At 49.0% G+C, this 26,415-nt stretch overlaps 1 protein-coding gene across 1 annotated transcript in view; it reads left to right on the top strand.

The window, feature by feature from the left end:
- Window positions 1-4,162, top strand: part of LOC104383513 (serine/threonine-protein kinase WNK2) — a 107,427-nt gene extending 103,265 nt beyond the window's left edge. The window contains 1 exon segment of the mRNA XM_086619291.1: window positions 3,812-4,162. Within this exon segment, the coding sequence (XP_086475417.1) occupies window positions 3,812-4,162 (351 nt within the window).
- The last annotated feature ends 22,253 nt before the right edge of the window (window positions 4,163-26,415 follow it).

The raw sequence follows: 26,415 nt of genomic DNA, 5'->3' as shown, positions 1-26,415 counted from the left end.
CATTTTCACTTCTGTTTTTGTGCGTGTTCTTCTTTGTCTATATGTTATTCCTGTTTTCCACGTGAGTATGTGTGATTGTTTGGGGGAGCAGGAATAAATGGTGGCAACGGAAAGCCTGGCAGCAGAGAACAGGCATTTGGGGAAGCAGGAGCAAGAGGTGGCTGTTACCCAGCAGGGCCTTGTACAAGCCCCTGAGGGCAGAGGTTTATTAGTGCAGGAAGAGTTTGGCAAGTGCAGGGGAGGAGGTGGCATGAGGTACTAAGGCACCAGGCAGAGATGCCACCATAGGTGCCCGTTCAGTATGTATATTGCTTCTACAGAGGAGGCTAATGGAGATGTAGAGGGGAAGTGGAGAGGGGGGGGAATTTCACTTCCTTCCCATATAATATAGGATATATTTTAGGATGTGAACCCAGCCTTCCTTCAAAAAAAAAAAAATCCCTATTAAATATCTCTATTTAATATATCTACAGACTTTTTACGTGGTGATGACAGATGTAAACTTTGCAATGTGTTCGTTAAATTCATTAAGTTTGAGACTGTGTCTACGTTATCAGCCTGCGGAAGGCCAGGACAGCCCTCACAAACAGAAGTACATTAATATTGTAAGATTAAAAATGAAATAATGCCATCCAGAGTTGGCCAAGTCATATAATCGATCTCATTTCTCATTACTACTGTTGCATCATCTAGAGTTGAATTAGGAAGGGAAAAGACCACTTCTGCTTTACATTCCTGCAGGAAGCTTAGAGAGTTTTAAATAAACCCCAAATGCTTGTCCTGTATGTCTGCAGGTGATGGCTCTAAAGATCTTTGGGTTGTCAGTGATCTCTCAACGTTGGCTCTTAAGCTGGGTGCAGGAGTCTGGCGTCGTATCTCTTGTTTTCAATTCCCAAGATATTTTCAGTATAAAAGAAACAATTCTCACCCGTATTGTCAAGCTGTGGGTAGAATAGCAGAGCCCAGAAGATGCACTGGAAGCTGAAGCCTTGTCACTGCTAGGACATAGCGTGCTGTAGCTGATGCACGGTTTGGAATGGACAACTGGTGCCAGAACTGGCACCTTTTGGAGAAACTTGCAAAACCAACAAGGTAATAGCGAAGAGGAGAGGTCACCTGGGCAAGCAGGGAGCTACAAATATGTCCTTTCAGCACAGAATTGACCAGCTCATGAGTGATGGGAGAACTTATGGGCTCACAGCTTCACTTGTGAGTGCCAACCCCCCGGCAGCTGTAGGGCTTGTGCTCAGGGATGAAGCACCCTTACCATTGACGGGGCGCCCAGCCGCGCCGTGTGTCGTCTTCCTTCTCTGCATCTCCGTTAAAACACCAACCTGATGGACTGAAGAGCCAACCTAGTTCTGTTTGTAGCCGTGACTTTGTCCCCAGTGTAGGCACACACCTCGTTCATCAATGCGTGAACATCCATCTGCTTCCCTTTGAAATTCATGAACAAAGCGACATAGTCTCATGGCTTTCCTAGAGCTGGGAAATCCATAGCTCCTTGTGCTGTCTTGAGGACCGCTCTGGCGCACGTTAATTTTGATGTTTCATCTACATGTTGAAAGGAATGGATTGGTTTGGCCTCCAACGGTGTCGAGCCATCGTAGCTGGTTAAAGATGATTAAAACATGGAGTTCAGACACGTCTGTCCAGGGGAAGGTGCAAGAGCTTGATGTCTTGTTGCCTCTCAGAGTGTGTGGCTTGCTCCCGTGAAGCGTGTGAGGAAGGTAGAGGAAGCAACCTTAAATCATTAACGCGCATTTGTCATGACATTAACAGGTTTTAATAAGTACGTGTAGCAGTTGGGTTTGGAGCATGGCGTGATTTTATTCCTGGTTGCACACACGTAGCCTTAAATACAGCTCCTGCTTTGCTGAGTGATTTAAAAGTCAAGAAGCCTGAATTGGGTAGAGGTACTGAAAATAAGCTTTTTTTAGTTAGAATCTTTTAATAGGACCACTTGCTAAAATGTCACCTTACGTTTTCAATGCTACTGTATAATCTCTTGTATAAGAAATTATATATTTCGGTTGGGTGCGTTTACAGGCACCCGTTGTCACCCGCTTATAGTTGTCTAGTTTGGTAGAAACCATTGTTCTGAGGATGTTAAAATATGGGTCAATAGCAAGTTAAAGTAGTCTTCGGGTCTTAAAAATATGTCCTCAATTCCTCTGTTTATTGTTCTTTGGTTTCTGCTGTTAATTCTGGTGGATTTTTAAATGTTGATGATGTGAAATTCGTCACACCGAAGCAGCCGTTTCTCTTAGCTCGATGCCAACCATCAGCTTCAGGCTTCAGATTAGAAGTAGCGACAGTGAGGTGAAGGAATATATCAGATATTTCTCTATTTTTCTAAAATTGGCTTCGGAGCACAGGCTAATGCCCCAAAGCAGTAAATCCCAGAGTGACATTGCCATTTTTATTTTGAATGGAGAAGAGCTACTAAAGTCAGAAACCTGGAGTAAGCATTCCACAGTCTTACACGTGTATTCATTCACCTTCACACCGATTTTATCACTTTAATGTGAAATGTCAAATTAATGGCAGATTCCCTGACTTAAATAATACCCTTTTTTTTTCTTATGCCATGGATAGGTGCTGGCTCAGTGGGAGCCACAGCAGGGAGTTGTAAATTCTGTGAAATGACAAACATAATGAAACATGGCAGACCCCGTCCGCAGCGGCAGCGTTCTGGATAACAGTTGTTTCCATAGCGTTGGGCATGACGGAGCGTATAATTTGGGAAGCTCCACCATCCCACTAGTTAGGAAAGAGAGCTCTTTCTCTGCCCCTCGCATAAAAAAAAAAAGAAAAATATGAATAATTGAAGTGGATGTTAATAGAATTTTTGAAAAATAGCTGGAATTGGTTCCAGCAGCCCCCGAGGCAGGAGCAGCTCCCGCTGTGTCCTCGCTGGTTCGCCTTGCCTGATCTCAACCACCACCGGCGCCGGGTATTTAACCTCCATGGAAAATCTCTTTCCGTTCTTCGTTGCCCTTAGTTCAGTGAGGCCAAACGACTCAGTGCAAACGACTTTTTACAGAAACATAGAACTGTAGCATCATAGAACCTGCTAGAATTATCACAACCTGTTTTGGGGATGGCTGTAAGAATATGAGCTTTGGTTTAATTCTGCATTTAGTTTAATTTATTTACTTTTATGCACAAGACCCAGCAGGAAAGATCATAGAATCATAGAATCATAGAATGGTTAGGGCTGGAAGGGACCTTCAAAGGTCATCTAGTCCAACCCCCCTGTAAGGAACAGGGATATCTCCAACTAGATCAGGTTGCTCAGGGCCTCGTCCAACCTGGCCTTGAAAAAGATACTTTGGTTGCTTTGGACACGGGAGGTTTTTCCATGGCTTTTTGTGGCGTTCAGTTCTCGCTTGTTGATTGATGCTCCGTGCCTCCTTAAGTAGTAGGATATAATCAGACAGCTTTCCCCTCGTCCCCATATTGACCTTTGCTATTAATTCCCAATTTTTTTGTCTTTAAAAAACAAAACAAAACAAAAAAAAAAAAAAAAAAAAAAAAACACAACATGAACAAATTGGGGAAAAAAAAAAAAAGGCAAACCCACTGCCCAAGCTCTGAAGATGCCGTGCCACCCTGAGCTCCTCAGGCTGTGACAGCCCCCTTGCAGGTGCCCAGACGTGGGGCAGGGATGGTGCGGGCAGCGGGGGCCATGCCACTGCAGCGAGCGGTGCCGGCATGGACACGTGTGTCCGGGCCTGCCAGCGCTGCCCATGGCAGGCAGAGGAAGAGGAGCGTGATAGCGATGCTGTTTGTATTTTTCTTTTTGTAGGTTAATTCGGTAAGAACGGGATTGGGGAAAAAGTGTGTGGTTCCAGTGTCTTGCCCCATGCCCGCTGCGTTAGCTCCTGGAGCTTCACCGTCCCTGCCGGTGCCCATGCCAGGGGCTGCCCTCCCTGGCACAGTGACACCTTACGTGATGCCTCTTGGTCGGTACGGAGGAGTTTTCCCTACACCCGTTTACGGAGTGCGGTGGTCGGGGCCGGCCGCGCAGCCCGGGATTGTCGGAGCTCCGAGCGTTGCACGGTTCTCGCCCCTCGGCAAGACCTGCTTGCGGATGTACCCGGTGCCGCTGCAGCCACCCGCTGCCCGGCCGCCCGGCCCGCACCTGCGGATGACGTAGCCGGGTCGCCCGGCCGTGGGTGACGATGACGTCAGCGGGCAGCGTTTGGTCTGTAGATGCCGCACGCGGTGGCCGAGGCGGGGAGCGGGTCGGGCCCGCCGGCGCGCACAGCCGTACGCCGCGTCCAGCCATCACTGTGGAAGGGTTTCACCAAGGGTGGTTGGGTTGTCCCGGCAATATTTGCGTACGTTTCGTTGCTGAAGACACTTTGTTCCGTTGCGTTCTGATGTTTTACACTTGCGATCCTTGAAGTCGATGTACTTGAATTGATGACTAGAAAATTGTACTAACCCCTGCAGCAGTACAGTGCCTTGAATTTCAGCTTTTCAGTTCCAGCTGGAAAGAGATACAAAATCATTTGAAAGGTGTCATTTATTTCCGATCTGCTTGTGAGTTGAAGTTCTCTTTATTTGCGAAGATATTGAAGGTTTACAGTCAACGTTCTTCATCGGTCTCATCCTGCTGTAAATGCTTATTTTAATTCACCGGTTGAATTTTGATTTCTGAAGCTTTTTAAAAGAAAAAACAACACACAACACAACAATAATTGTGAGGTGAGGTTTGTTGGAGACGCCAATTGAAAAATTGTTTGTGTTTGTAGAAGGAGGAGTGAAATGCACGTTTTAAAATAGGAGCGTTTGCAGAGTGATCCGAGTACGTGGTACATGAGGACAGGTGGAAGCTTCGGGCAGTGCAATTCCTGGTCTTCCTCAGTCTTTGGTGAAGTTGTTGTCAACGGCAACAGGCAGGCAAATACTGTTTCCTTCTGGATCGGCAGCAAATTGGATTACATTTTCTTTCCCCTACTGAGCTTTCACAATTTAGTTAAATTACAAATTCGTGCATGTTTCCTAAGTAGAAAAATCTAACTGGAACCATGATTGTAGGAGAACTTGTCTCCAGGTTACCGTAAGAAGCCTGTGAAGTACAGCCTTGCGTGTGTTCCGGCTTCGGTTCGGCCACCGCCGCTAAGAACGTTTTGCTACTGACGAGCTAGCGGTTTTCATGCTAAAAAGGAATAAAAATGTGAAGCTGTTCTTTTGCATATCTGATGCTTCAGTTTTGGAGTCTCACCTTCTTTGGTTTGAGTTTTTTTTAATTTTTGTTTGTTTGTTTGTTTTAATTAAGTTTGCGCTCTAGGTGGCATGGACACCTCTCTCCTGTTTGAAAGTTGCTTTTTGCCCATTTTACCGTGCGTAGAGTCTCCACCTGCACCTCTCAGCCTAAAGGCACAAGATAACCACTAAAACTGGTTTGCTGATGGTAAGTCTCCTTTCCCTCGGAAGCGCTAAGGGGGAGCGTTCAGGCACAGGTCCCGAACCACGCGGTCGCATCTGAAGGCACGTTGCTCTGTATCTCTACCGCGATGACGTTTGATACCGTCTGCTGAAGGGCAGAGATGTCTTGTGCTGCCAAGCTGTGAATTGTATAGTTCTCTTGTACTTTGAGCATTATATCTGTCTGAATTCTTTTGTTTGTACCCTTTGAATATATTATTCCATCAATTCAGTTAGAATTGAATTTTATAGACGATTATGCAGAGTCTTCTGCCTGGGCAAAATACTTACTGTAGTAAGAGATTTCTGTTCTCTGTAACATGTATCTTTAATTTGTTTGGGTTTTTTAGATTCATGTCTGTATGCTTCATGAGCAAACATGGAAAATATGTTCTCACACCGGGTTTCCTTCAGCTTGCACTGAATCTTACGGTTTATGTCGCTGTTGCCTGTTGTATAGTCCATCCCTTGTATACTGACAGAGTCAGTGGCACTAAAAACCCCAAGAAATTGTATAGATTAAAAGGAAGAAAAATAAACATTTTGTGCTTGAAAATTGTGTGAAAAACCCAGTGTTTTTCTAAAACGCAGAATTATGTCCATTCCCAGCTGTTCCAGGTAACTCTACGTTTGTTTTCCAGACTCTTACCCCTTGACTTGTATAGAAGGAGCAGATGTGATGCCTCCACCCTTTCTCAGGTTCTGCCCATAACTGACACCTCCCACCTCTTGGCAGCTGTAGAAGTGACACGGTGCTCCAGAAGTCTCGTGGTGCCACCTCGCAGGTTACGTTGCTTGAAATCTCCTGCCCGCTGCGGTATTGCTGGTGTTACGCTGCTGCAGAGCAGACCAGCCTGGAACATTAAATGGGTTCCTTTAAGGAGATGGTCTCTGCGTTATCACTGGTGGTACACATGAGGACACTAGAGTTTGGTAGGTGGTGAAAGGCACGTGGGCTGTGTGTCTGCAATGCTGAAAAGTACTAGGGAAGCCCTGCTAACTCAATCCTGGCATCGTTTAAATGCGAGGAAGTGAAGATAGAAAATTCAGCCCCGATGCCAGCACCCTCTTGGCAGTCGCCGTCATCGCTGTGGGCTGCAGCAGAGCTTAAGAAAGGAGGTGCAGGAAGAGGTTTGATACTTCTGCTTCTGTGGTCCTGTGCATCTGACCTGTGCGGCTTCGCTGTGTGTGCTGCGTGCGTTTGAAGGTGTGCGACCTGTCCTGCAGCTGGCGGGCAGTCGTCCTCTCCCGCGCCGGCGGCTGCGTTGCATGCGCTGGGTGCCCAGGCAGAGCCAGCGACGGGCCAAGGGGGGCAGCTGGTGTGAGCAAGGCTTAAATGCAGCTTCCAAATTTCTACTGAGTGTGTTTCTAACTGTCGCATCTTTAACTGGTGTCGAGGCTCAATAATGGCTCAGAGGTTGATATTCGCGTTTCGATATTCGTGATTTTAATTTTCTGATAGGTGACTTGGCTGCAGGTCTTCTGGCTGTTAACCTCAAGCTATGTTTTGTTACCCTTGATCGTGCCAATGGTGTCGAAGGGTGCTTTGACCCTTGGTGGCAATTAAGCAAATGACATGAGATGAAATAAATGGGACAACTTCTTGAGCAAAAGGTGAGCAAAGGAGCGAGAGGGACCTGAGGGGTCCATGCTGCACCATCAGAGGTTGGGGGTCTGCACCCAAAAGGACATTCCCCTGCAGATCTCAGAACTGAACGATTTTTATTTCTGATTCTGAAGATTGCTTTAATGTGCAGCAAACAGGGGTTAAATCCCACTGGGCAGAATTCCTCACCTTGCCAGCAGCAAGCCTGCAGCCATGTCCTGTAGCTCTGTCATCTCCCAGTGTTCCCAGAGCTGCTCTGCAAGGACACGTGTGAAGTCAGTACGGATCCTCAGCTTTAAACAAGGTTTTGATGGGGGAGTTCACAGATCCCCCAATTTTCAATCTTTTAGAAGTTAGAGGAACTGAATTAAATATTGAAAGAAGGTTTTAAACTGCTGAGTCACACCCCCAGTAGTTCAGAAATGCCAAGTTGAGTTTGCCCATACGCCATTAATTTGGCTTTCCAATTGCCTACATCGTGATGGAGCATCTAAATGTGTAATCACATCCTGTTTTCCCGCTGCATCCCTGGCTTGGTTGGAGCAGGGCCAGGTGGGGAGGAGAGCTGCTGCTGTCTGCCATGGGGACGCCGAGCGGGGAGCTGGAGGGGGCAGGGAGACACGTTTGAGAGGTTGAAGGCTCTCCTGCAAATCCTCATTCAACGGCCGTGACATGGATCCTTTGAAAAAGAACGATGTAAAATTGTCCCTCACGGTTTCTTTGCTTGTATAACTCTGGTCTTCATTCCACAACTTTAAAGGGAAAATATTACTTAACTGTTACTTTACACCCATCTCCAAAGTGCTCCTTTTTTGCTGTCTGCTGTGTAACTTCGTGACTTTTCTCTGACATACATCAACTGGTGTCAAAGACCAGCGACCGGATGGGCCAACTGTGGCAGCTTCTTTGCTCCTCCAGAGATATTCGTGTTTGGGAATAGGATGCGCACGTGCTAAATGACGTTATTTCTGAAATGAACTTCTTAATCGAGTTGCAGGTTTTGCCATTTGGTATTTGTGGAAGGAAATCCGTGCTACTTTTGAATCAGTTGTTAGTTTAACGTGGCTTTGTCAATAGTTGCTCTTTCCCGTCAAGCGTTTTTATTTTGTGGTCCCAGTGTGCTGTTTTCAACTTGGAGAACGTTCAGAATTTTTCCAAACAAGCCCCATGGACTTGGCACTTGGTGGGGCTGTGTCGTTATTGTTCAGTTAGTACATGTTTGAGCAGGAAAAACATCCGTCCTCTGACATTTTTTGGAAGTTGGTTTTAGAAAGTTACCATCAGAAGTCTCCCTTCTGAGATGATTTGACCTCAGCTTTGCTTTCGCTGTGTTCCCCCGTAATTAAGCAAAGGTTCCAAGTCTTTGTTGGTAAGACTGATGTCTCAGGTGTTAGCTAATATGGCAAAAACCTACCAAATTTTCTGCCTTGCTGCCAACTAGCCCCCACCTGAGTTTTCTGTAGATGCTGTTGAAAGTGTTGGCTTGGAGACAGAAGTCACAAATGGAATAGTTCACGGCTGTGTTTAATACCTTAGAAAGGTTTCCTTGTGTTCGCCAGTTCCATGTCTGCCCTTCTCAGCCCCACATTTCTGCTGATGTTTGTGGAGAAGGATGGCTGTGCTGGAGATGTGTGTGGTTGCTGAATGTGGGCAAGGTCTCTCTGCAGAGTACATAAACTGGGAGTTCATGTGCTCTTTGTTGTCACAGGTGGATGAATATCTTGCTATGGGATAGCATTTATAAACCAGCAAAACCATAATCACATGGAGTTCCTTGCTATGGTTACTTACCACGGATGGAATCCTTGAGGAGCGTTTCTTGGATTCATGGTGTCAGGCTGAGGTTGGCTGCTGCTTAGGCAAGCTGAGCTTCAGTTGAGTGTTTGAGCAAGCTGTCTGGTGTACTGATCCTTGGGGTGTTTCTTCTGAAGGAACCTGGCACATACAATTATATTCCTGTCTTACATATTCCTGAAACGAAGCATTGATGGGAACTGCGTTGTGACTTACACATTTTGGTGACTTCTGATGTGGAGCAATACTTGTGTTTTCAGGTAGGTGTGTTTGTGGAGCTGTCCCTGCAGATGCAGAAGAGTGATGTTCCAGCCCTGACCATGCTGGTTCTTTTATTAATGCAGATAAAGCTCCAGAAGTGCAACATAATGAAATGGATTTTAGGAGCTGTCAGGTTATGAATTCTGCGTTATGAAAGAATTTGTTGCTCGGAGGGATTTGGATGTACTGTGACGCTGACGTTAGCTGTGTCGGTAAATGGATTACCCGTCACCGATTCATCTGAAAGTCAAGCTCATACCAGTAGGCAGCAACTCTTGTAAATTAGGTGGTCCTTTCTGCTTCTTTTTGAGTGATAGTTGTAGTATACTATCAAGGTTGTTGCTATATACACTTGGATCTATATTTGACTATAAAACTTCTCCCTTGAAAAAACTTTCACATTGAAAGTTTAGAGGCTGAATGATTTAAGTTTCCAGTCTTACACGCAAAGCCTCGTTGAGCTTTAGATTTTGCTTGATAAGCGTAGAGAAGCTGTGCATAGAAGATGATCTACCATTTTGATAAAGTATCTGTTCTAACAGTGAAATTCTTGTGATAAGTTCTTGGGTTTTCAAAGTCTGGTGACTGAGGGGAGCTTGGATTAATTCCTTTTGATGTAGTAGCTACTGTAGCTACTGGATGGATTCATGGCGTATGGTTAGCAAGGTGCTGCAGTCGCACGTTAACAAGGCAGAAGGAAAAGTCAGGCGTTTTCTTTTTCCCTTGGCAAGGAGCACATCACCATACTTTGGCTGTCATTACTGAGGCACTGCTGAGTGCAGCTACAGCACCATTGCTCTTGAGGAGCTTCAAGTGACAGGATGGGTATGGTGAGACCTCTTGAGCCACTCTTCTGGGGACTTTTTTGTGTCTGTCATAGTATTTTTGGAGATATTCAGGGCTTTGACACTTTTGGAAAACCTAGGAAATTTAAGAATAACCGGCTGCCAGTCCTTCTCAAATAAGCATTCTTTAGGTCTGCCATAAAATACCCTAAAAAAAGTATTTACTCATGTGTTTTTCTTTTAATTACTTTGCAAATAAGATGAAAACTTCCTCAGCATTCAGTTTTTGTTGGTCAGGCTACATAGGCTGTATCTGACATCTTTTCACACTGTTAGTCAACAGCTACAAAAATTTTGAGTGTAACTGAGCTCACTGAGCTCTTCAGTGCTGTTGCCCTTTCAGTCTTTGATTGAAAGTTCAGATGGACTTCAGAGTAAGAAGTCAAGAGGTTGTCCGTGGGACGTGAGCTAAGGATCTGAGAGGGTTCGTATGAAGAGCCGGGCACCTGGAGAGCTTGCTCTGGTTTTGGCTGTATGTCTGGCCTGTGCCATAACCAGGGGCCAGGCTTGTGGCTGTCTTAAGGCTTTTCCCTCTTACCTGGAGATAGTTAATTTTGTCTTGTTTTCCTGGATGAAGTTCTGTGCCGAATGCTGGTTATCAATGGCCAGCAGATGTTGAGAACGATGGTGGATTGAGGTGGATCTGCAGAACCGACGTTGATCAGAAGCTCGGGGAGGACTTACGATCAAGACACGGCTTTACTTCCTTTAAAAGTGATTCTTCGTACAAGCAGGGAGAGCAAGAGATATAAGAGGGAGCAAATTGGGAGCGTGTTTAATAAAAGCAAAGCCTAAAACATGGAGTCCCACCAGGAGCCGTGCCAAACACAAGACACAATGCACTTGTCCCCGCTGTCCCTTGCCGCCTCCGCTGTTCTCAAAGCCTCGCTGCGCTTTTTCTGAAAGCTTCTCGCAAACCGTGTGCTGTATCAGACCCGCGTGTGCTTGCAGCCCCAGCAGCAGCGTGCATGTCTCCGTGCCGTAGAGCGAAGGGCTTTGGTGCATGTCACCGTCAGCATGTCACCGGCACGGCCGCCGCGCACGGGGGGGCACGTGCCGCGGGATGCGGGGGACGCGTGGTGGCACCGTGTTGCTGCTGCTTCAGCCTTGTGCTGTGCTCTGGGTGCCCTCCTTGCCTTTTATTCTGGTCCTGTCGTTTGGAGCCCTTGGCATCTCTGTCCCCTTTCGTGTCCAGCCGGCCATCTCACCGGTCCGAGTGACTCCACGAGGTGCTTAGGTTCCACCACCAGCAGAAATATGTTTATACTGCTGAGGTTTCAGTACAACGCGGGTGATGTGTTAACAGAGGATTTGGGGTTCTGTTTCCCTGCGGCGCCCGAAACGCACCCAGCAGCTGGCACGCTCTGGGAGAAGCATCTTCCACACGCTCCGGGTCCGCCATCTCAGGTGGCCCTTTTGGGTTTTGTTTGGGTTTTCCTATGTACAAAATCCATATATGGATTTTTTATTTTTTTTTTTTTTAGATTCTGAAAATGAGATCGTCAGCGACTGACACGTGGCCCCCTCAGCTACGGTGCCAAGCGCGAGGCCCCACCGCCGCTAAGGAGGAGGAAGAGGAAGATGGGAAGTGATTTATCATGTGTGAGAAATTCTGTGCTGTTCTGGTCCATTCAACGCAATTTTGTAACTTCTTTCTAATCATTTTTTTATTTATAGTTGGAAATACAAAAATGTTATGCAAAAAAAAAAAAAATAAAGGAGAATTATTTTGGGGGAAAAGGATTTTGTTCCAAATTGTTCCCTTCTGTTGTGAGCCAGGTTCCCGTGAGCAGCGGCTGGAGAATAGGGAGGAGGAGGAGGAGGAGGCACTCCTTCAAATACTTTTTGTTTCACACAGGTAATTGTAATTTTTTTCCAAAAAATAAGCTAGGCACAGCTATTCAGATTCTAGTACAAGGTAGATAAGTTGCAATTCCGTTTATATTTTTCACAGTTCTTTTGTGAAGATAATACTCTCTTTTAAATCCACTTAAATCAAGTAAAGAAACCTACAGAGACTTCACGGGAGAGCAAGTTTGTGCTTGTCACTTCCCTTTTTACCTCTTTCTTTTTCTTATAGCCCGGCCGCATCTTCTTGCCAGAGTTAAATACAGTTCTCGAGTCGCTTCTAATTTTAACTGTAAGACTAAAACCCTTCTACAGACGAGTCGGTAATTGGAGCAATTTTTAAAAGACTTTAAAGTGCCTTCAACAAGATAAAATTATGTAGTGGGAGATTTTCTTGATTCACTTAGGATGGGTTTCAGCTGTCTCCTGGGTGGAGGTGACGTACAAAGTAGTTTGTAGCAATAATCTCATGAGTAATTACTTATTATAAAGGACTACTCAACTTTTTTTTTTTTAGGAAGATGGGGTTTAGCACTGTTCCTAAGGAGTGGGAAGGAGTGCTGCTCTTGCCATTACGTTTGGGCCCCAAACTCTTCCAACCCTCTGCTGCTGTGCTGTGCACCCACGGCCTTCAGTTGCTTCCCCCTTAGACAGTTCCAGCCCACGATGTCCGGACCTTTTCACTCTTGTTTTTGATACCAGCGAAACAGGAATCTCTGTTTGCCCATAATCCCTTTGCAGTACCATCCTTTCTCGCAGCTGGAGCCTGGCGTGTTGTTTCGTTGTTATCTGCCATGTCTGTCTCTTCCAAATCTCAGTTCTAAATAATAAATCTTATTTTGATGCCGTCGGTCCCTATTTCCTTTCCACCTCGCCTTCTCTTGCCCGGCAGCGAGGGTGATGAGGTGGATGTAGACATACTGCCCTGAAGCAAAGAACCATTCAAACACTTTGTAAAGCCAGGGCTTTGAAGCCCCGGGGCCAAAATTTATATATTTGTGTTAATTTTGTGTTTCTCTGCGGTGCCTCCTGTCCTATCCCCATCTCAGGAAACGAGACTGATCTCCTGAATGAGAGCAGGGGCTGGATAAGTGGAAAAGGCAGTTGCTAAATTGTTGCTTGCCTTGGGCTTTCCTGCTTGTAGGAGGTGGGAGATGTGGGGTCCAACCGAGCGCTACGCCGTTCATTTTCTGTTGTGGGTGCTGTCATCTCTCCCGTGGCTGCGAGTACACCTCCTTCATGTGCCAGTGCCCAACGCTGCTGCCAGCGGTGCCGGCACGCTGGGTATGGGGGACAAGGGTGTTGCGTCCCTGGTCTGCTTCTCCAGGGATGAGTTGCTTCTCCAGTGATCATGGCAACACCACACTGTGTCTTCACCTGAGGTTTTTATTCTCTAGAAGTTTAAAAGGCTGCTTTCTCCGGGGAAATCTCTTGCTGGGTCTCCTGGGGTCCAAGTCTTCTTCAGCATGGGCAGCCTTCATCAATTTTTCTGGTGCCCAACCCTCGTCGCTTCTCCTGCAGACCCTTGGGCTCCTCCATTGCCCCAGCTATGGCTGCAGGAAGCCAGTGAGCCTCTGTGTCCAGATAAGTAGTTTGAAAATAATCTACTAATATTCAGATTAAATATACAGATCAGTATCAGGATTGAAGATCATTGAAGTTGTGGCAAACGCTTGGACGGTGGTTGCTCCCCCACCTCTGCCAAGTCTGCCTAGCTCTTCTGCAAAAGGCTGCTGTGTTTTGGGGTGTAGCCCACACATTGACTGCTGGCATTGCAGTCTGAAATAAAAGCCCTAAGAGGTGCTAATGGTCCTTGAGCTCCTCCAGTATGAACCATGACTGGGATTCTCTGCGGAGGAAGAGCAGTGCTTTTCCTCCCTACCTGCTGTCTCTCTTCCTTGCAGAGCAATAACAAATGTTCTCCTCGAGGTGATGCCAAGCTAACGTTATGGTTTAGAGTTTAATCAGGAATATTTTCTGCTGGCCATAATCAAAAGCCCAAGCAGGTAAGTATGACCATTACCAGGTTTAACCCAGCACCAAAGAGTGAAGAGGAAGATTACAAAGACTCCAGCTTTAACTTGGCTCTGAAATGCAATGCGTAGTCCCTGCTGCTTCCATCAAGGTGCTGACACGTTTCCTCCCGCAGAAGCTGGACTTGCTCCTTCCAGGTTATACCTGCATTAAGCTCCACAGCCGTTGGGCAGCGCACGGTGGGACCAGGGACAGGACCCGTGGGTGGGCAGCCCGGTGCAGCTGCTGGTGGCCAGCAAGCCCCCGGCCCTTCTGCAGTGGGTTTGCTCCTGGGGCTGGCGGGAGGGAATTGTTTTCAGCCTCCTTTTTTTGACGTGCCCATTGGGTGCTTTAGTGAGGCGATGGGATGGGTTAGCTGTGCTGTCTTGTGCCTGCTGGCAGACTGGACAGCAGTGCTGAGCTAGGGGCACCTAAAGCACCTCTCTTCATTGCACCCATGAATATTTCAAGGCATTGGTAATGGCTGTAGCTCCGTTCATCCGCTCGGAGCTGCCCGCGGTCTCACTGTCTCCCCTGAACATCTCATATGTGTTTGCCACCCTCAAATGAGTAACTACGTGCTGAAGCTATTGTGGTGTTCCTGGATAGTGTCACTTAGAGTGTCACCTGGGAGGTTGCCCATTGTAGGGCCGCCGTTGCCTTTTCTGCTTGGCTGGAGTTCACGGGAAGCCCAGGAGGGTCCTCTGCCAACACCACTGCCTCTCACCAAGTCTCCAACTAACACTGATCCTTGAAAAATACTCCCTCCTGCTCCCTGTGAGCCACTGCAGTTCACAAGGGCCTGTGCCACCTCCCAAAAAAACACCACTTTAAAAAAAAGAAGAAAACCTTCCAGTGTGGGTGCTGGGTGCTATGAAAGCAATACGGCACGTTTGGTTGGACCGTGAACGTACCCATAGGAGTGGGACTCCTTGGTGTTGGCTGGTTGTTCTGAAATTACTCTGAATATAAAACAAGCGTTTAAGCAAAAAATAAAGAATTTGTTGCAATCTAGCTATTGACAGCATCGTTACAAGGCTTGGAGAGAGTTGTGCAAGACTACGATGAAAACCAGCTTGTCTTTAGCTAAATTGTAGACCAGCTCCCAGAGGTTGTTCTCCCAGTTCCTTCCATCGCCAAGACATGGATGTGAAGCGACTGAAATCTTGGGATGATTTTCAATAAAGATTTTTCTGGGTTATTGATATGTGGCATCTTTATATGTTCAAACTATCCGTGGGGATGTCCTAGGGTAGGGCCTTGGCTTCAAGATATTCTGCTCTGTTAATCAGTGTGTAATCCTCCAGGAGCAAACAGTTTGAGTTATGAGCCACCCCTTGGGCTTCTGCAACAGCTAGAGGAGTAGCTGGTTAGTAAAGCCCTTGTGAGCACACTAACAGCTGAGTTACAAATACGCTGTGTGATGCTTCCCGGGCTCTTAGCCGAGACAAAGCGATGGCTCCAAACCCCCTCCAGCAGCCCAGCTCTGGGGACTCCCAATGTCCTGATAGCCCAGTTCTGGGGGCTGAATGGCTGGAGAACTGAGGCTTCCCCAAAGCAGACCAAGCAGGTACATTTGGATGACTTCTGCGCTCTGACAGAGGAATCTGGAGGAATGATGAGGTCGATCTGTCGGATCCTTCTGAGATCTACTCAAAATGCAAAGTACCAAAATGTTCCTTAGTTGCAGTATTTAGGGGATAGAATGACTTGGACCGTAGCTGGCTTCCACTTGGCCACGCTGAGCGTGACACTGGTACCAGCGCAGCACTGGGCAAAGCAAGGTGAGATATTAAGTCTGGATGTGATCCAAATTCCCAGCTGCTTGATAGATCCTGAACTGCTCTGCAGTGTGTTATCCCCAAAGCAGGTGAGGCTGTGGCTCGGGGGCTGCCTGGCCCGGCAGCGTGGCTTTAGTCGAGATCTGGCACGTGGTCACACCTGAGCAGGAGTGCAGCCAGCCAGCATGGTAAAGTTACCCTCGCAGTTCATGCACTTTTCTAAAATAACTAGAGTTTAGGAAACAGGCTTCAGTTTCTTGAACTTATCTCTATGCTCTCGAGCTACTTTTGTCCATCAAAGCCCTGCACGTCTGGTGTGCTGGCACAACCCAAAGCCACGTGCCGAGCGGAGAAGCTTGGGCATGTGCTTGGGAAAATTGGAGCTTCAAGACCTGGAAGAACAACGGGGGCAGCTCTTAACGTGTGAAAGGACGAGGCAGCCCCTGCCAGGGCTGACCCCCTTGCTGCTTTGCAGGAGGGTGTTGCTCCCTCTTGGCCGTGGCTCTTCATCCCAGTGTTGCATCCCAGGCGTTCTGCTGGAGAAGCACAGAGGTGGGTGCTGGGGGTCTTTGGCAGCTGTCAAAGGAAGGAATGGGGGAAATGACAGGGAAATACGAGGGTGCCTTGGGCTCTGCTGGGCAAGGACTATGACAAACAGCATTAAAGTTATGGAAGAATTGTCCCTTTTTTTCCCCTGGAAAAGGGGGGTTCTTGTTGTTACTGAAGCAATCCGTAAAAACACTTGCTATATTAGAACAGTTGTGCGTTTAAAAAAAAAAAAAAAAGATGTTTTAATTTGACAGACAAGTATTTTTTGTGGCAATAAAATGAAATAATTGCAAATGTTAAAAATGCTGCTTAGTTCCCTGCAACAGGGACTCTTGGAAGCAGCAAAATATTTTAGTAGCTACTGATTTAGGGAGGGGGGGCGGACATGGAATCAAAAAGGTTTCAAATCCCCTCTGGGTTTGTACAGTCTCTGTGAGACTTAACAGCATATTTAAATGGTTTATTTTCTATCTTCAGTGCTTTAGTGCTCTAAGTAGGAGAATTTCTGGAAGGAAAAGGAGGAATAAATTTCGAGAGATGCTGGTTTGACGCTGGGGGCATATGAAGATATTTAAGGCTGTTAGATGTTTAACAAGGATTCCAGGGGCTGTTAACATAGTCCTGGAAACAGGGAGTTAGTTTTTGGATTTCTGATCACAGAATCACAGAATGTCAGGGATTGGAAGGGACCTCAAAGGATCATCTAGTCCAATCCCCCTGCTGGAGCAGGACCACCTAGATCAGATCACACAAGAACGCGTCCAGGTGGGTTTGGAACATCTCCAGAGAAGGAGACTCCACAACCTCTCTGGGCAGCCTGTTCCAGTGTTCTGGTACCCTTACTGGGAAGAAGTTCTTCCTCTTGTTTGAGCGGAATCTCCTAAGTTCCAGCTTAGATCCCTTTCCCCTTGTCCTATCATTGGATGCCACTGGGAAGAGCCTGGCTCCATCCTCATGACAGTCACCCTTCCCATATTTATAAACATTAATGAGGTCCCCCCTCAGTCTCCTCTTCTCCAAGCTAAAGAGACCCAGCTCCCTCAGCCTTTCCTCATCGGGGAGATGCTCAATGTCAAACATAGCGTTTGACAAAAAATGTCAAACACAGCAAAATAATTCTCAAATATTTGCCGACCGCACGTGAGCGCTCGGCCGGCCAAGGCTGCTGGATGCGCCAGTCGGCCGCTCGCAGCGGTCGATGCGGCGAGCGCTTTCGAGAGAGGTGTGCCTGGAGACTTCATAGGACTTTGCAGCCTTCAACATTCCATTTGGGGGGGGTTACTGCAGAAGGTAACGTGGTTTTGTTGTCCTTTTCAATCCACAGCGTGTATTGGTTTAAGGAAAGTTCCCATAAATTGGAGTGGATGAAGCTCGGCGTTGCTGCGCCTGCCTAGTGGTGGCAGAACGAACCTTCGTTTCGTGTCCAGTGCTGTCTCCTGTCGCTGGGGGGAGCGGGGACTGGAGGAGGTGGCAGGCGGCTGGGAAGAAGAGACACTTGTCCGGACACATCCGCCTTGATAAGACAATCCTGGTGGTTTTGCTCTTGCCAGTGTGGAGTAACAAACGACCTAAAAATGACAGGTGGCATCGCGTTTGCTCTTGCAGCAGGGTTCCAGGAAGATAGTTCCATGCATTTTTTTTTTTCTGATGAGTATTCATCGCTGAGAGTTGTTATAAGAGAAAAATGGCCAGTAGCAATGCAGAAGGAAAAATATTTCTGGTTACTGACCTGCGAAGTAAAGGAACTTGCATCTCGTAGAGTTAAGCACTTGGAGACTCTTGTTCGTGCTCTTTCCTTCCGTTATTCTTTGCTATTTTCTAATGTCTGTTACTACAACGGCAGACAAGTAAAATTGTTCAAAAATTGCCTGCCTGGATGGTTCTGCAAAGGGAAAACGTAGTTGCTGGAAAAGTAAGAGGCAAATACTCTGTTTTGGTTTGAACTGAAGCTGTCAGCAGGTCTCCCGTGTCCAGCTCCAACTGAATTATGTAGGCTGGGCCACCCTGGCCTGCGAGATGGGACCACCTTGGGAGTAGGCTGTGATCTCCATCACTTTTAATAAGCTCTGGGACACCTTTTAATTACCTCCGTTGACCCGAGCACCTCATCTGCGCTCGCGGGTTTGCAGCGCTGCTTGGGTCAGGGAGATGAATTGATTGCACGTCTCCCAGGCAGCGCTGTTCGTTGGGGTTAGGAGACACCACGGAATTTTTGCGTTGGCCTTTGGAATCAGATCTAGGATAAAATCCTCGGTGCGGGCGCTGGAGAGCTGGCACTGCCGTGAGCAGCATCCCTGAGCGCCCAGCCGGGCTGGGGCAGGCGGCGAGCCGGGACTGGAGGCTGGGAGCTGGGACTGACTGGAGGCTGGGAGCTGGGACTGGAGGCTGGGAGCTGGGACTGACTGGAGGCTGGGAGCTGGGACTGGAGGCTGGGAGCTGGGACTGACTGGAGGCTGGGAGCTGGGACTGGAGGCTGGGAGCTGGGACTGACTGGAGGCTGGGAGCTGGGACTGACTGGAGGCTGGGAGCTGGGACTGGAGGCTGGGAGGTGGGACTGACTGGAGGCTGGGAGCTGGGACTGGAGGCTGGGAGGTGGGACTGACTGGAGGCTGGGAGCTGGGACTGGAGGCTGGGAGGTGGGACTGGAGGTTGGGAGGTGGGACTGGAGGCTGGGAGGTGGAACTGACTGGAGGCTGGGAGCTGGGACTGGAGGCTGGGAGCCGGGATTGGAGGCTGGGAGCTGGGACTGGAGGCTGGGAGCTGGGACTGACTGGAGGCTGGGAGCTGGGACTGGAGGCTGGGAGGTGGAACTGACTGGAGGCTGGGAGCTGGGACTGGAGGCTGGGAGCTGGGACTGGAGGCTGGGAGGTGGAACTGACTGGAGGCTGAGAGCTGGGACTGGAGGCTGGGAGCTGGGACTGGAGGCTGGGAGCCGGGATTGGAGGCTGGGAGCTGGGACTGGAGGCTGGGAGCTGGGACTGACTGGAGGCTGGGAGCTGGGACTGGAGGCTGGGAGGTGGAACTGACTGGAGGCTGGGAGCTGGGACTGGAGGCTGGGAGCTGGGACTGGAGGCTGGGAGGTGGAACTGACTGGAGGCTGAGAGCTGGGACTGGAGGCTGGGAGCTGGGACTGGAGGCTGGGAGGTGGAACTGACTGGAGGCTGAGAGCTGGGACTGGAGGCTGGGAGGTGGAACTGACTGGAGGCTGAGAGCTGGGACTGGAGGCTGGGACTGGAGGCTGGGAGGTGGAACTGACTGGAGGCTGAGAGCTGGGACTGGAGGCTGGTAGCTGGGACTGGAGGCTGGGAGCCGGGACTGGAGCCTGGGAGCTGGGATTGACTGGAGGCTGGGAGCCGGGACTGGAGGCTGGGAGGTGGAACTGACTGGAGACTGGGAGCTGGGACTGGAGGCTGGGAGCCGGGACTGGAGCCTGGGAGCTAGGACTGACTGGAGGCTGGGAGCCGGGACTGGAGGCTGGGAGGTGGAACTGACTGGAGGCTGGGAGCTGGGACTGGAGACTGGGAGCTGGGACTGACTGGAGGCTGGGAGCCGGGATTGGAGGCTGGGAGCTGGGACTGGAGGCTGGGAGCTGGGACTGACTGGAGGCTGGGAGCTGGAACTGGAGGCTGGGAGGTGGACTGACTGGAGGCTGGGAGCCAGGATTGGAGGCTGGGAGCTGGGACTGGAGGCTGGGAGCTGGGACTGGAGGCTGGGAGGTGGAACTGACTGGAGGCTGGGAGCTGGGACTGGAGGCTAGGAGCTGGGCAGGGGCAGCCCAGCTGGTAAATGCTCAGATCCTCTTTATTTTTCCAACAAATAACTGCGTTACACCCTGGCTTTGCAAGATAGCGCCGTTACCAACAGTTAACGAAACGACACGGACACTTGTGAGCTGCCCAAAACCCGTTCCAAAAATGTTTATTTTCACAGAGCGCTAAAACCTGAGCATCGCAGCAACGCAGCGACCGCAGGATGTGTTTTCCCCGCGCGCCGAATTTCTGCCGGGCCCAAGTTGGCTTTGCTGTGGCAGCAGCCCTGGTCTCCCGTTCTTTGTCATGGTGATTCAGTAATGCTTTGCTGTTGTCATGGTTGCAGGGTTACTACTAAAGCCAAAGCAACTGCACAGCCCTTTTATTCGTAGTTTCAGTGTATAAACTAATTAAGTAAACTGAAAGCAGCAGCCTGTTCCCTGCACCTTGTTTTTATAATACTCAGGATCAGATCGATTCGATTTGTGCAGCCCTCCTAAATATCCAACCTGACTCTGTTTCACCTCCTTGGATGAGTTTTGTATCCTAAGACCGGGAAAAGTTCACGAATCGTTTAATTGTCCTCGCAAAATTGAAAAGGTTTCTGGAAAAAAAAAAAAAAAAAAAATCTCTTTTTAGGCACTAAAATAAAGCTGGGAGGCAGTGTGATTCGGCTGAGCTGCATTCCTTATCGCTGCTTTAGTCGTGGCAGAAACCCAATCAAAATGTTTGGTTTCTGAGTTCATGCTTTGCTGTGTAAAAAGGAAAAAAGAAAAAAAAAAAAAAAAAAGTGGCAAAATGATGGCGGGGGGCAGATTTCTGCCAAGCTCCTCACTCCTCCCCTCGCCGCAGAGCCCGGGAGCTCGGGGGGGGGATGGAGAGCAGCGAACAGCACGTGGTACCAGCTGCAGCCGGTGGACAAAATGTTCTCCTGGGCCGTGAGAAGGTCGGTTCACACCGACGTGCGAGCTCGTTTTTTTATTAAAAACTTACTATGAGCACTGGATCTATTTGGGAGCCCCCGGGAGCGATGAGAGGAGCCCAGCTGTTTTTTGGGAGCGCTGATGCTGGTTTGCCTTTGTCGGGGGAGGGTTCGGAATATTCAGTGTCCCCGACTGGTGTCCTGTTTACTGACCAGCTGCTGTGCTGCCCTTGGCCGTCGTCCTGCTCCGCTATGGACAAGGGGGAATTTCAGGGAAACCTGTTTCCTCCTAAAATTAGCCGCGTCTTAGTGTTCCCGTGGTATCTCCCCAGGAGGATGCGCTCGCCGGTGCCGGGGAGCGCGGTGCTGTGCGGGGTCAGCCCTTCCCCGTCCTCCCGCAGAGGGGAGCGAGGATGCGGGAGGTGGTCCCTGCCCCTCCGTTAAGCTGGGCTGAGGACGCAGGTGCTGATCAGCTCGTCTCAAGGTTCAAGGGGAGCTTGAATTTGAGCTGAGAACCCACCTGGAATACTGCGTTCAGCTCTGGAGTCCCCAGCACAAGAAGGACATGGAACTGCTGGAGCAAGTCCAGAGGAGGCCACAAAGATGATCCGAGGGCTGGAGCACCTCTGCTATGGAGACAGGCTGAGAGAGTTGGGGCTGTTCAGCCTGGAGAAGAGAAGGCTCCGGGGAGACCTTCAGTACTTACAGGAATCCTACAGGAAAGCTGGAGAGGGACTTTTTACAAGGGCGTGTAGTGACAGGACAAGGGGCAATGGCTTTAAACTGAAAGAGGGGAGATTTAGATTAGATCTAAGGAAGAAATTCTTTACATTGAGGGTGGTGAGGCACTGGAACAAGTTGCCCAGAGAAGCTGTGGCTGCCCCATCCCTGGCAGTGTTCAAGGCCAGGTTGGATGAGGCTTTGGGCAACCTGGTGTAGTGGAAGGTGTCCCTGCCCATGGCAGGGGGCTTGGAACTAGGTGATCTTTGAGGTCCCTTCCAACCCAAACCATTCTGTGATTCTATGAATTTCCCCCCCTTGCCTCATGTGGAGCCATTGGCTGCAGGCACTGCTGTGCCGCTGGCCACTGGTGGTCCTCTTCCGTGCCACCGCTGCTGGAGAGGTGCATGGACAAGGGGAGAGTGTTCAGAGTCCCTGTCTGTCTGGCAGCGTTGGGTGTCCACCCATTCCCCCTCGTTACTGTGGTGGGGACAGAGTCTGGCAGCTGAAGGGGCTCTGATGCTTCGGGAGGGTGGTGGACATGGGGCTCCTGGGGACCTGCCCCTTGTGAGGACCAAGGGGCCTCCTGGGGACCTTTCCACCATTTTTCCCTTTTTCACACGAGGTGAAAACTCTCCAGTTCTCATACAAAGTGGCCCTGCAGATAAGTTTCTCTGCCAGTGGTCCATCCTTCTCCACCTTCTCTGGGGTGAGAGAGCAGCAGGGATGCCCAGCTGCAATGCCCAGGACCGGGGCCAGACACAAAGGCAACCTGCTGTGCCATGGCTTCTACTTACTGATGGCTTTCAGTGTTTCGCATCGTCACCTATGACTCTGGTAGGACTTTTTTTTTTATTCTTGGAAAAGAAAAAAATGGAAAAGAAAAAAAAAGAGTCCCTCTAAGGAGAACGAGCCCAGGAGGGTCAGTGGATCTATGGTGACAGTTGTCATTCTTCAGAATCCACTTTTTTTTCACTAAAGCTCCAGCTAACTGCCCAGCGAGCCATCCCTGCGACACCGCGGGGTGGTGAAAGGGGAGGGGGGGACCCCGTCCGCCTGTGGGTGCCCAAGGCAAGAGCGAAGAGGGTGTTATTTGATTGTCGGCCAAATAAATAAGGAATCTTGGTGGTGCTGAAAGGGAAAGACTTTGCAGTGCAGTCTGCTGACCCAGAGAGGGAAAATAGCTTTTGAGAGGCAGAGATTTCTTCTGCGTGGCAGCAGGGACATGACCAGGGGAGGGTGATGGAGGGGCCCTCCTCTGCGTGGCCACAGCCTCTCTGCCACCGCCAGTGCGTCCGGCTGCATGATGGCATCCCCTGCTTTCCGCCCCTTCTCCGGCTGCGGTGGGTGCCTGTGGCTCTGGCTCACAGGGGCCATAAGGTCAGTGACGCCGTGGTTGATGACGTGAGGAACATCCATGCACCATCCCCAGCCCCAGGTGGCTGCTCCCGGGCGCTGAGGGCAATGGAGGTCCGTCCTGCTGCCAGCAGGACACTGGGTACTTTGCTACTCGGAGGGTTGAGGCACGGCCATGGCGAACGCCGGGAGCTGCCGAGCACCGTCAGGCTGACGTCAGCCGCTGGACCACCGGGATGCCCAGGGAAGCACCATGCCCTCCACTGCAGCGTGGTGGGGGGTGTCCATACCGTGACACTGGGAAAGCTTTCCTGATGGCCAAGGCCAGCAGCGTGACCGGATTCACCTGGACTAACGCGGTAACCACGTGGGCATCACTGGGTCCAACGGGTGCTGCTCCATCAGGAGCAGGTTGTGTTTGCTGCAGCCTCGCCCGTGCCAGTGGGTAGCCACGAGCTGCCACCGGCCAGCTCCATCGCTGCGTTTGACAGCCCTTAATTGGACAGCTCTTAACAAAGTGCGGTTCAAAAGAGCCTTAATTAGGTGAACATTGAGAAAAATAACCATCTTTTTCCACTTCTTCTCGTTTTTTGTTTAGCAAAGCAGCGTTTCGGAGCCTGCAGCTCCCTTTACACCCGGAAAGTGCCATCTCATTCTGCAAACGCCGCCTCTTCCCTGTTTTATTAGCAGGGAGATGGATTTCCTCGCTCGCACCGGGAACAGGCCACGGGCGTGACAGTAAATCAGCCGCGCACGCGGGATCGCTTCCTGGCGCGGCCAGATGCGCTTTGCTGGGAGATGCTCTCCTAACGACTCCTCGTTGTCAATAAGACTGAAAATAGAGAATGTTTTATCTCTAAAGCGTGCAATTTTCAGTGCTGCCTTTTGCTTTGAAAACGCATTGAATCAAGGCAGACGCGAGCCGGTGTAACTGCAGCTGCCCAAAGTCGGTTTTGCAAAGTTGAGCATTTTTGAATTTACTAAATCTCGATCTTACAGAGAGCGAAGAGATTCCTTTTCCCTCGTTTAAGGCATGGCTAGAGATGTTTTTCAATACTACTAGTTTCAGCACACTGATCTAAAAAGCAATTCTGCAGCACAGAAAGGAGGTTTCCTTTGAAGATATGTCAAGAGTTTCTGAGTGTTTTTGTTGCCGTTCCTTAAAAAAGTTCAGTATTTGGTGTTCCTTAAGTTGGAGTACTTATTTCTTTTGGAGGAGTCTCTTTACGTTGAATTTTGCAATGTTGCATGTTTAGAAGAAAAGTGACTTTGATAGGCATTAACTTCAAAAACGCGACCTTCAGCTTTTCAGGAACGTTTTTAACCTCGTAATTCATCGGTGCAAAACACCAGGTCCGGGCACTTCTCGGAGTCCAGCCTGTTGAATTGTGTTGCAGAATGCAGAAAGGGTGAAAACCAGAGGAAAACGTGGCTCTGCTACGGGCGTTACAGTTCTGGGCAGGTCGGGGTTCTGTAGAAATGTTTCCTACAGACCATGAGGTTCTGCACATCAAAGCAAAGGCATTTTGGTGCAGGGACAGCCTTTCCAGCATTGAAGTTATTTGCTGAGCAAATACATGCAGGAACAATTGCTTTCGTTGCTTTCTTAGCAAATATTTTTACTGTTAAACTTATTTTGCCGGAATCCTTGTGGGGAGTAAACACAACGGAGGACACAGATGTAACCCCAGCACTCATGGCTGGTAGATGTTCTTCTTCAGCTCCAGCCCCTGCCCAGGGACTGTTAGGATGCTTAATGCACCAGCTGGAGCTCCTGCCATTCCAGATGTCCCAGGTCCACCACCATCATCGTCCCAGTATGGTACATGTCTGAGATTTGGGATCAGGGGGAGAGGGAGGGGTGGGAGGAGGGAACCACCTGGGATGGTGCAAGAGGCTGTGTCCTGCTCAGCAGACACATGTAGGAATACGAAACGATCCATAGCAACATCTCCATGAGAGACGGCTGTATCCCTGAAGGAAGAAATAGCAAGCAGGTGGGAGGAGGACGAGGTGGCAGGGAGTGAAGGTAACAGCCTGCACAGGAAAGGCAGAGCACAAGGAGTGGTCAGCAAAGGCCACAGAATTTAATCAAAACTGAAGGATATTCTGTCAAAGACTCTGCTCTTTGCAGTTTGAGCTCTGCCAGGTTAAGCTGTCAAGGGGCTGCACCCCGTACATCTGATGGACAAGTGGAGAACGCCTAGAAGAGCCCAACAAATAATACATTCACCTTCTTTCTGCAACATGGAAGACATAATCACAGGTTAATGTTTCATTCATTAAAGTACATTTATCTTCCCAATAAATTAACGTCCAAGTGGCGTTACAGAGAAAGGCCATCAAGAACTGTCCAGCTCTCCCATTTGCTTTATTGATTTCTCTGGTCCCCTGCTAGCAACTCCAGGCCTACTTGAACTATTTCTGGCCGTTATAGCACAGCCAGAGGATTTTTGTGGGCTCTGGAGTGAACATCCTGCACTCTCCAGGTCATTGTCCTTTCTTGCTGTCACACAGTACAAGCCCAGAATATTTAAAGAGATGATTTGGTGTTATACCAAGCTGCTCTAGAAAGCACTCCTCGCTGCCTATGAAGTAATTATGGAGGACAAGTTTCACTCAGTCCCAAAATAGCCTGGCATCGAATTCTCAGCTGAAATAAACTGCTGTCGTGCCGTTGCCTTGAGCGCAAACCTACAAGGACAGAAGAGCAGCAGGTCTGGTCCCAAGTAGTGAGCGGTGAATGTGGCAGAGGAGCTCGGTCATAAAGCTGATGGTGAGTTAGACTAATACATTTATTTTATTTTGGTTTGTTTTATTTTATTTTATTTTATTTTATTTTATTTTATTTTATTTTATTTTATTTTATTTTATTTTATTTTATGGAAGGCTAGGTTTAATGGGGGCTCTCAGAACATCTAAGTCAATGCAGTTAATGATTTAAACCAAAGACACAGCTTTCTTCAGAGCTCTTTTACTACCTTCTAGGTTACTGGTGAAAAACAACCTCTAGCTGAAGGCTGAGAAAGCAGGAGCTGAAGATGTGTTACTTAGAGCTGGAGATATTCAGGACAAGGATTACCTTTTCCTTCGTGCCTGCACAGTGCCTGGCACAAAGGGACCCCCTCGTATGGGGCAACACGTAGTAGGCATAATTAGCAAAAAGATAGTATTCCTTGTTCAGCCAGAGCAACTACAGCAGGAGAAGACTGACAGATGGATTAGCCCACACTTGTCAGTTGGGTTTGAGCCCTAATGAAGCAGTGAGGTTTTTCTGCCTACTGATCTGGATTTCTATTCTGGGAAAAGATGTTTTTCTGATACACGTTCTCCTTAACAGCCCATAGGATCTTCAGTGAAATAAAACACCTGAAGAATGCTGTAAATACAGGGATGGACATGAAATTGCCATCTCTTTAGGCACTGGCACAGGTTGCCCAGAGAAGCTGTGGCTGCCCCATCCCTGGAAGTGTTCAAGGCCAGGTTGGATGGGGCTTTGGGCAACCTGGTGTAGTGGAGGGTGTCCCTGCCC

The sequence above is a fragment of the Tauraco erythrolophus genome, chromosome 12, assembly GCF_009769465.1.
Source record: "Tauraco erythrolophus isolate bTauEry1 chromosome 12, bTauEry1.pri, whole genome shotgun sequence".
NCBI classification, from domain to species: Eukaryota; Metazoa; Chordata; class Aves; order Musophagiformes; family Musophagidae; genus Tauraco; species Tauraco erythrolophus.
Note: the sequence above shows the minus strand (reverse complement) of the source record. Positions and strands in the feature narration are given on the sequence as shown.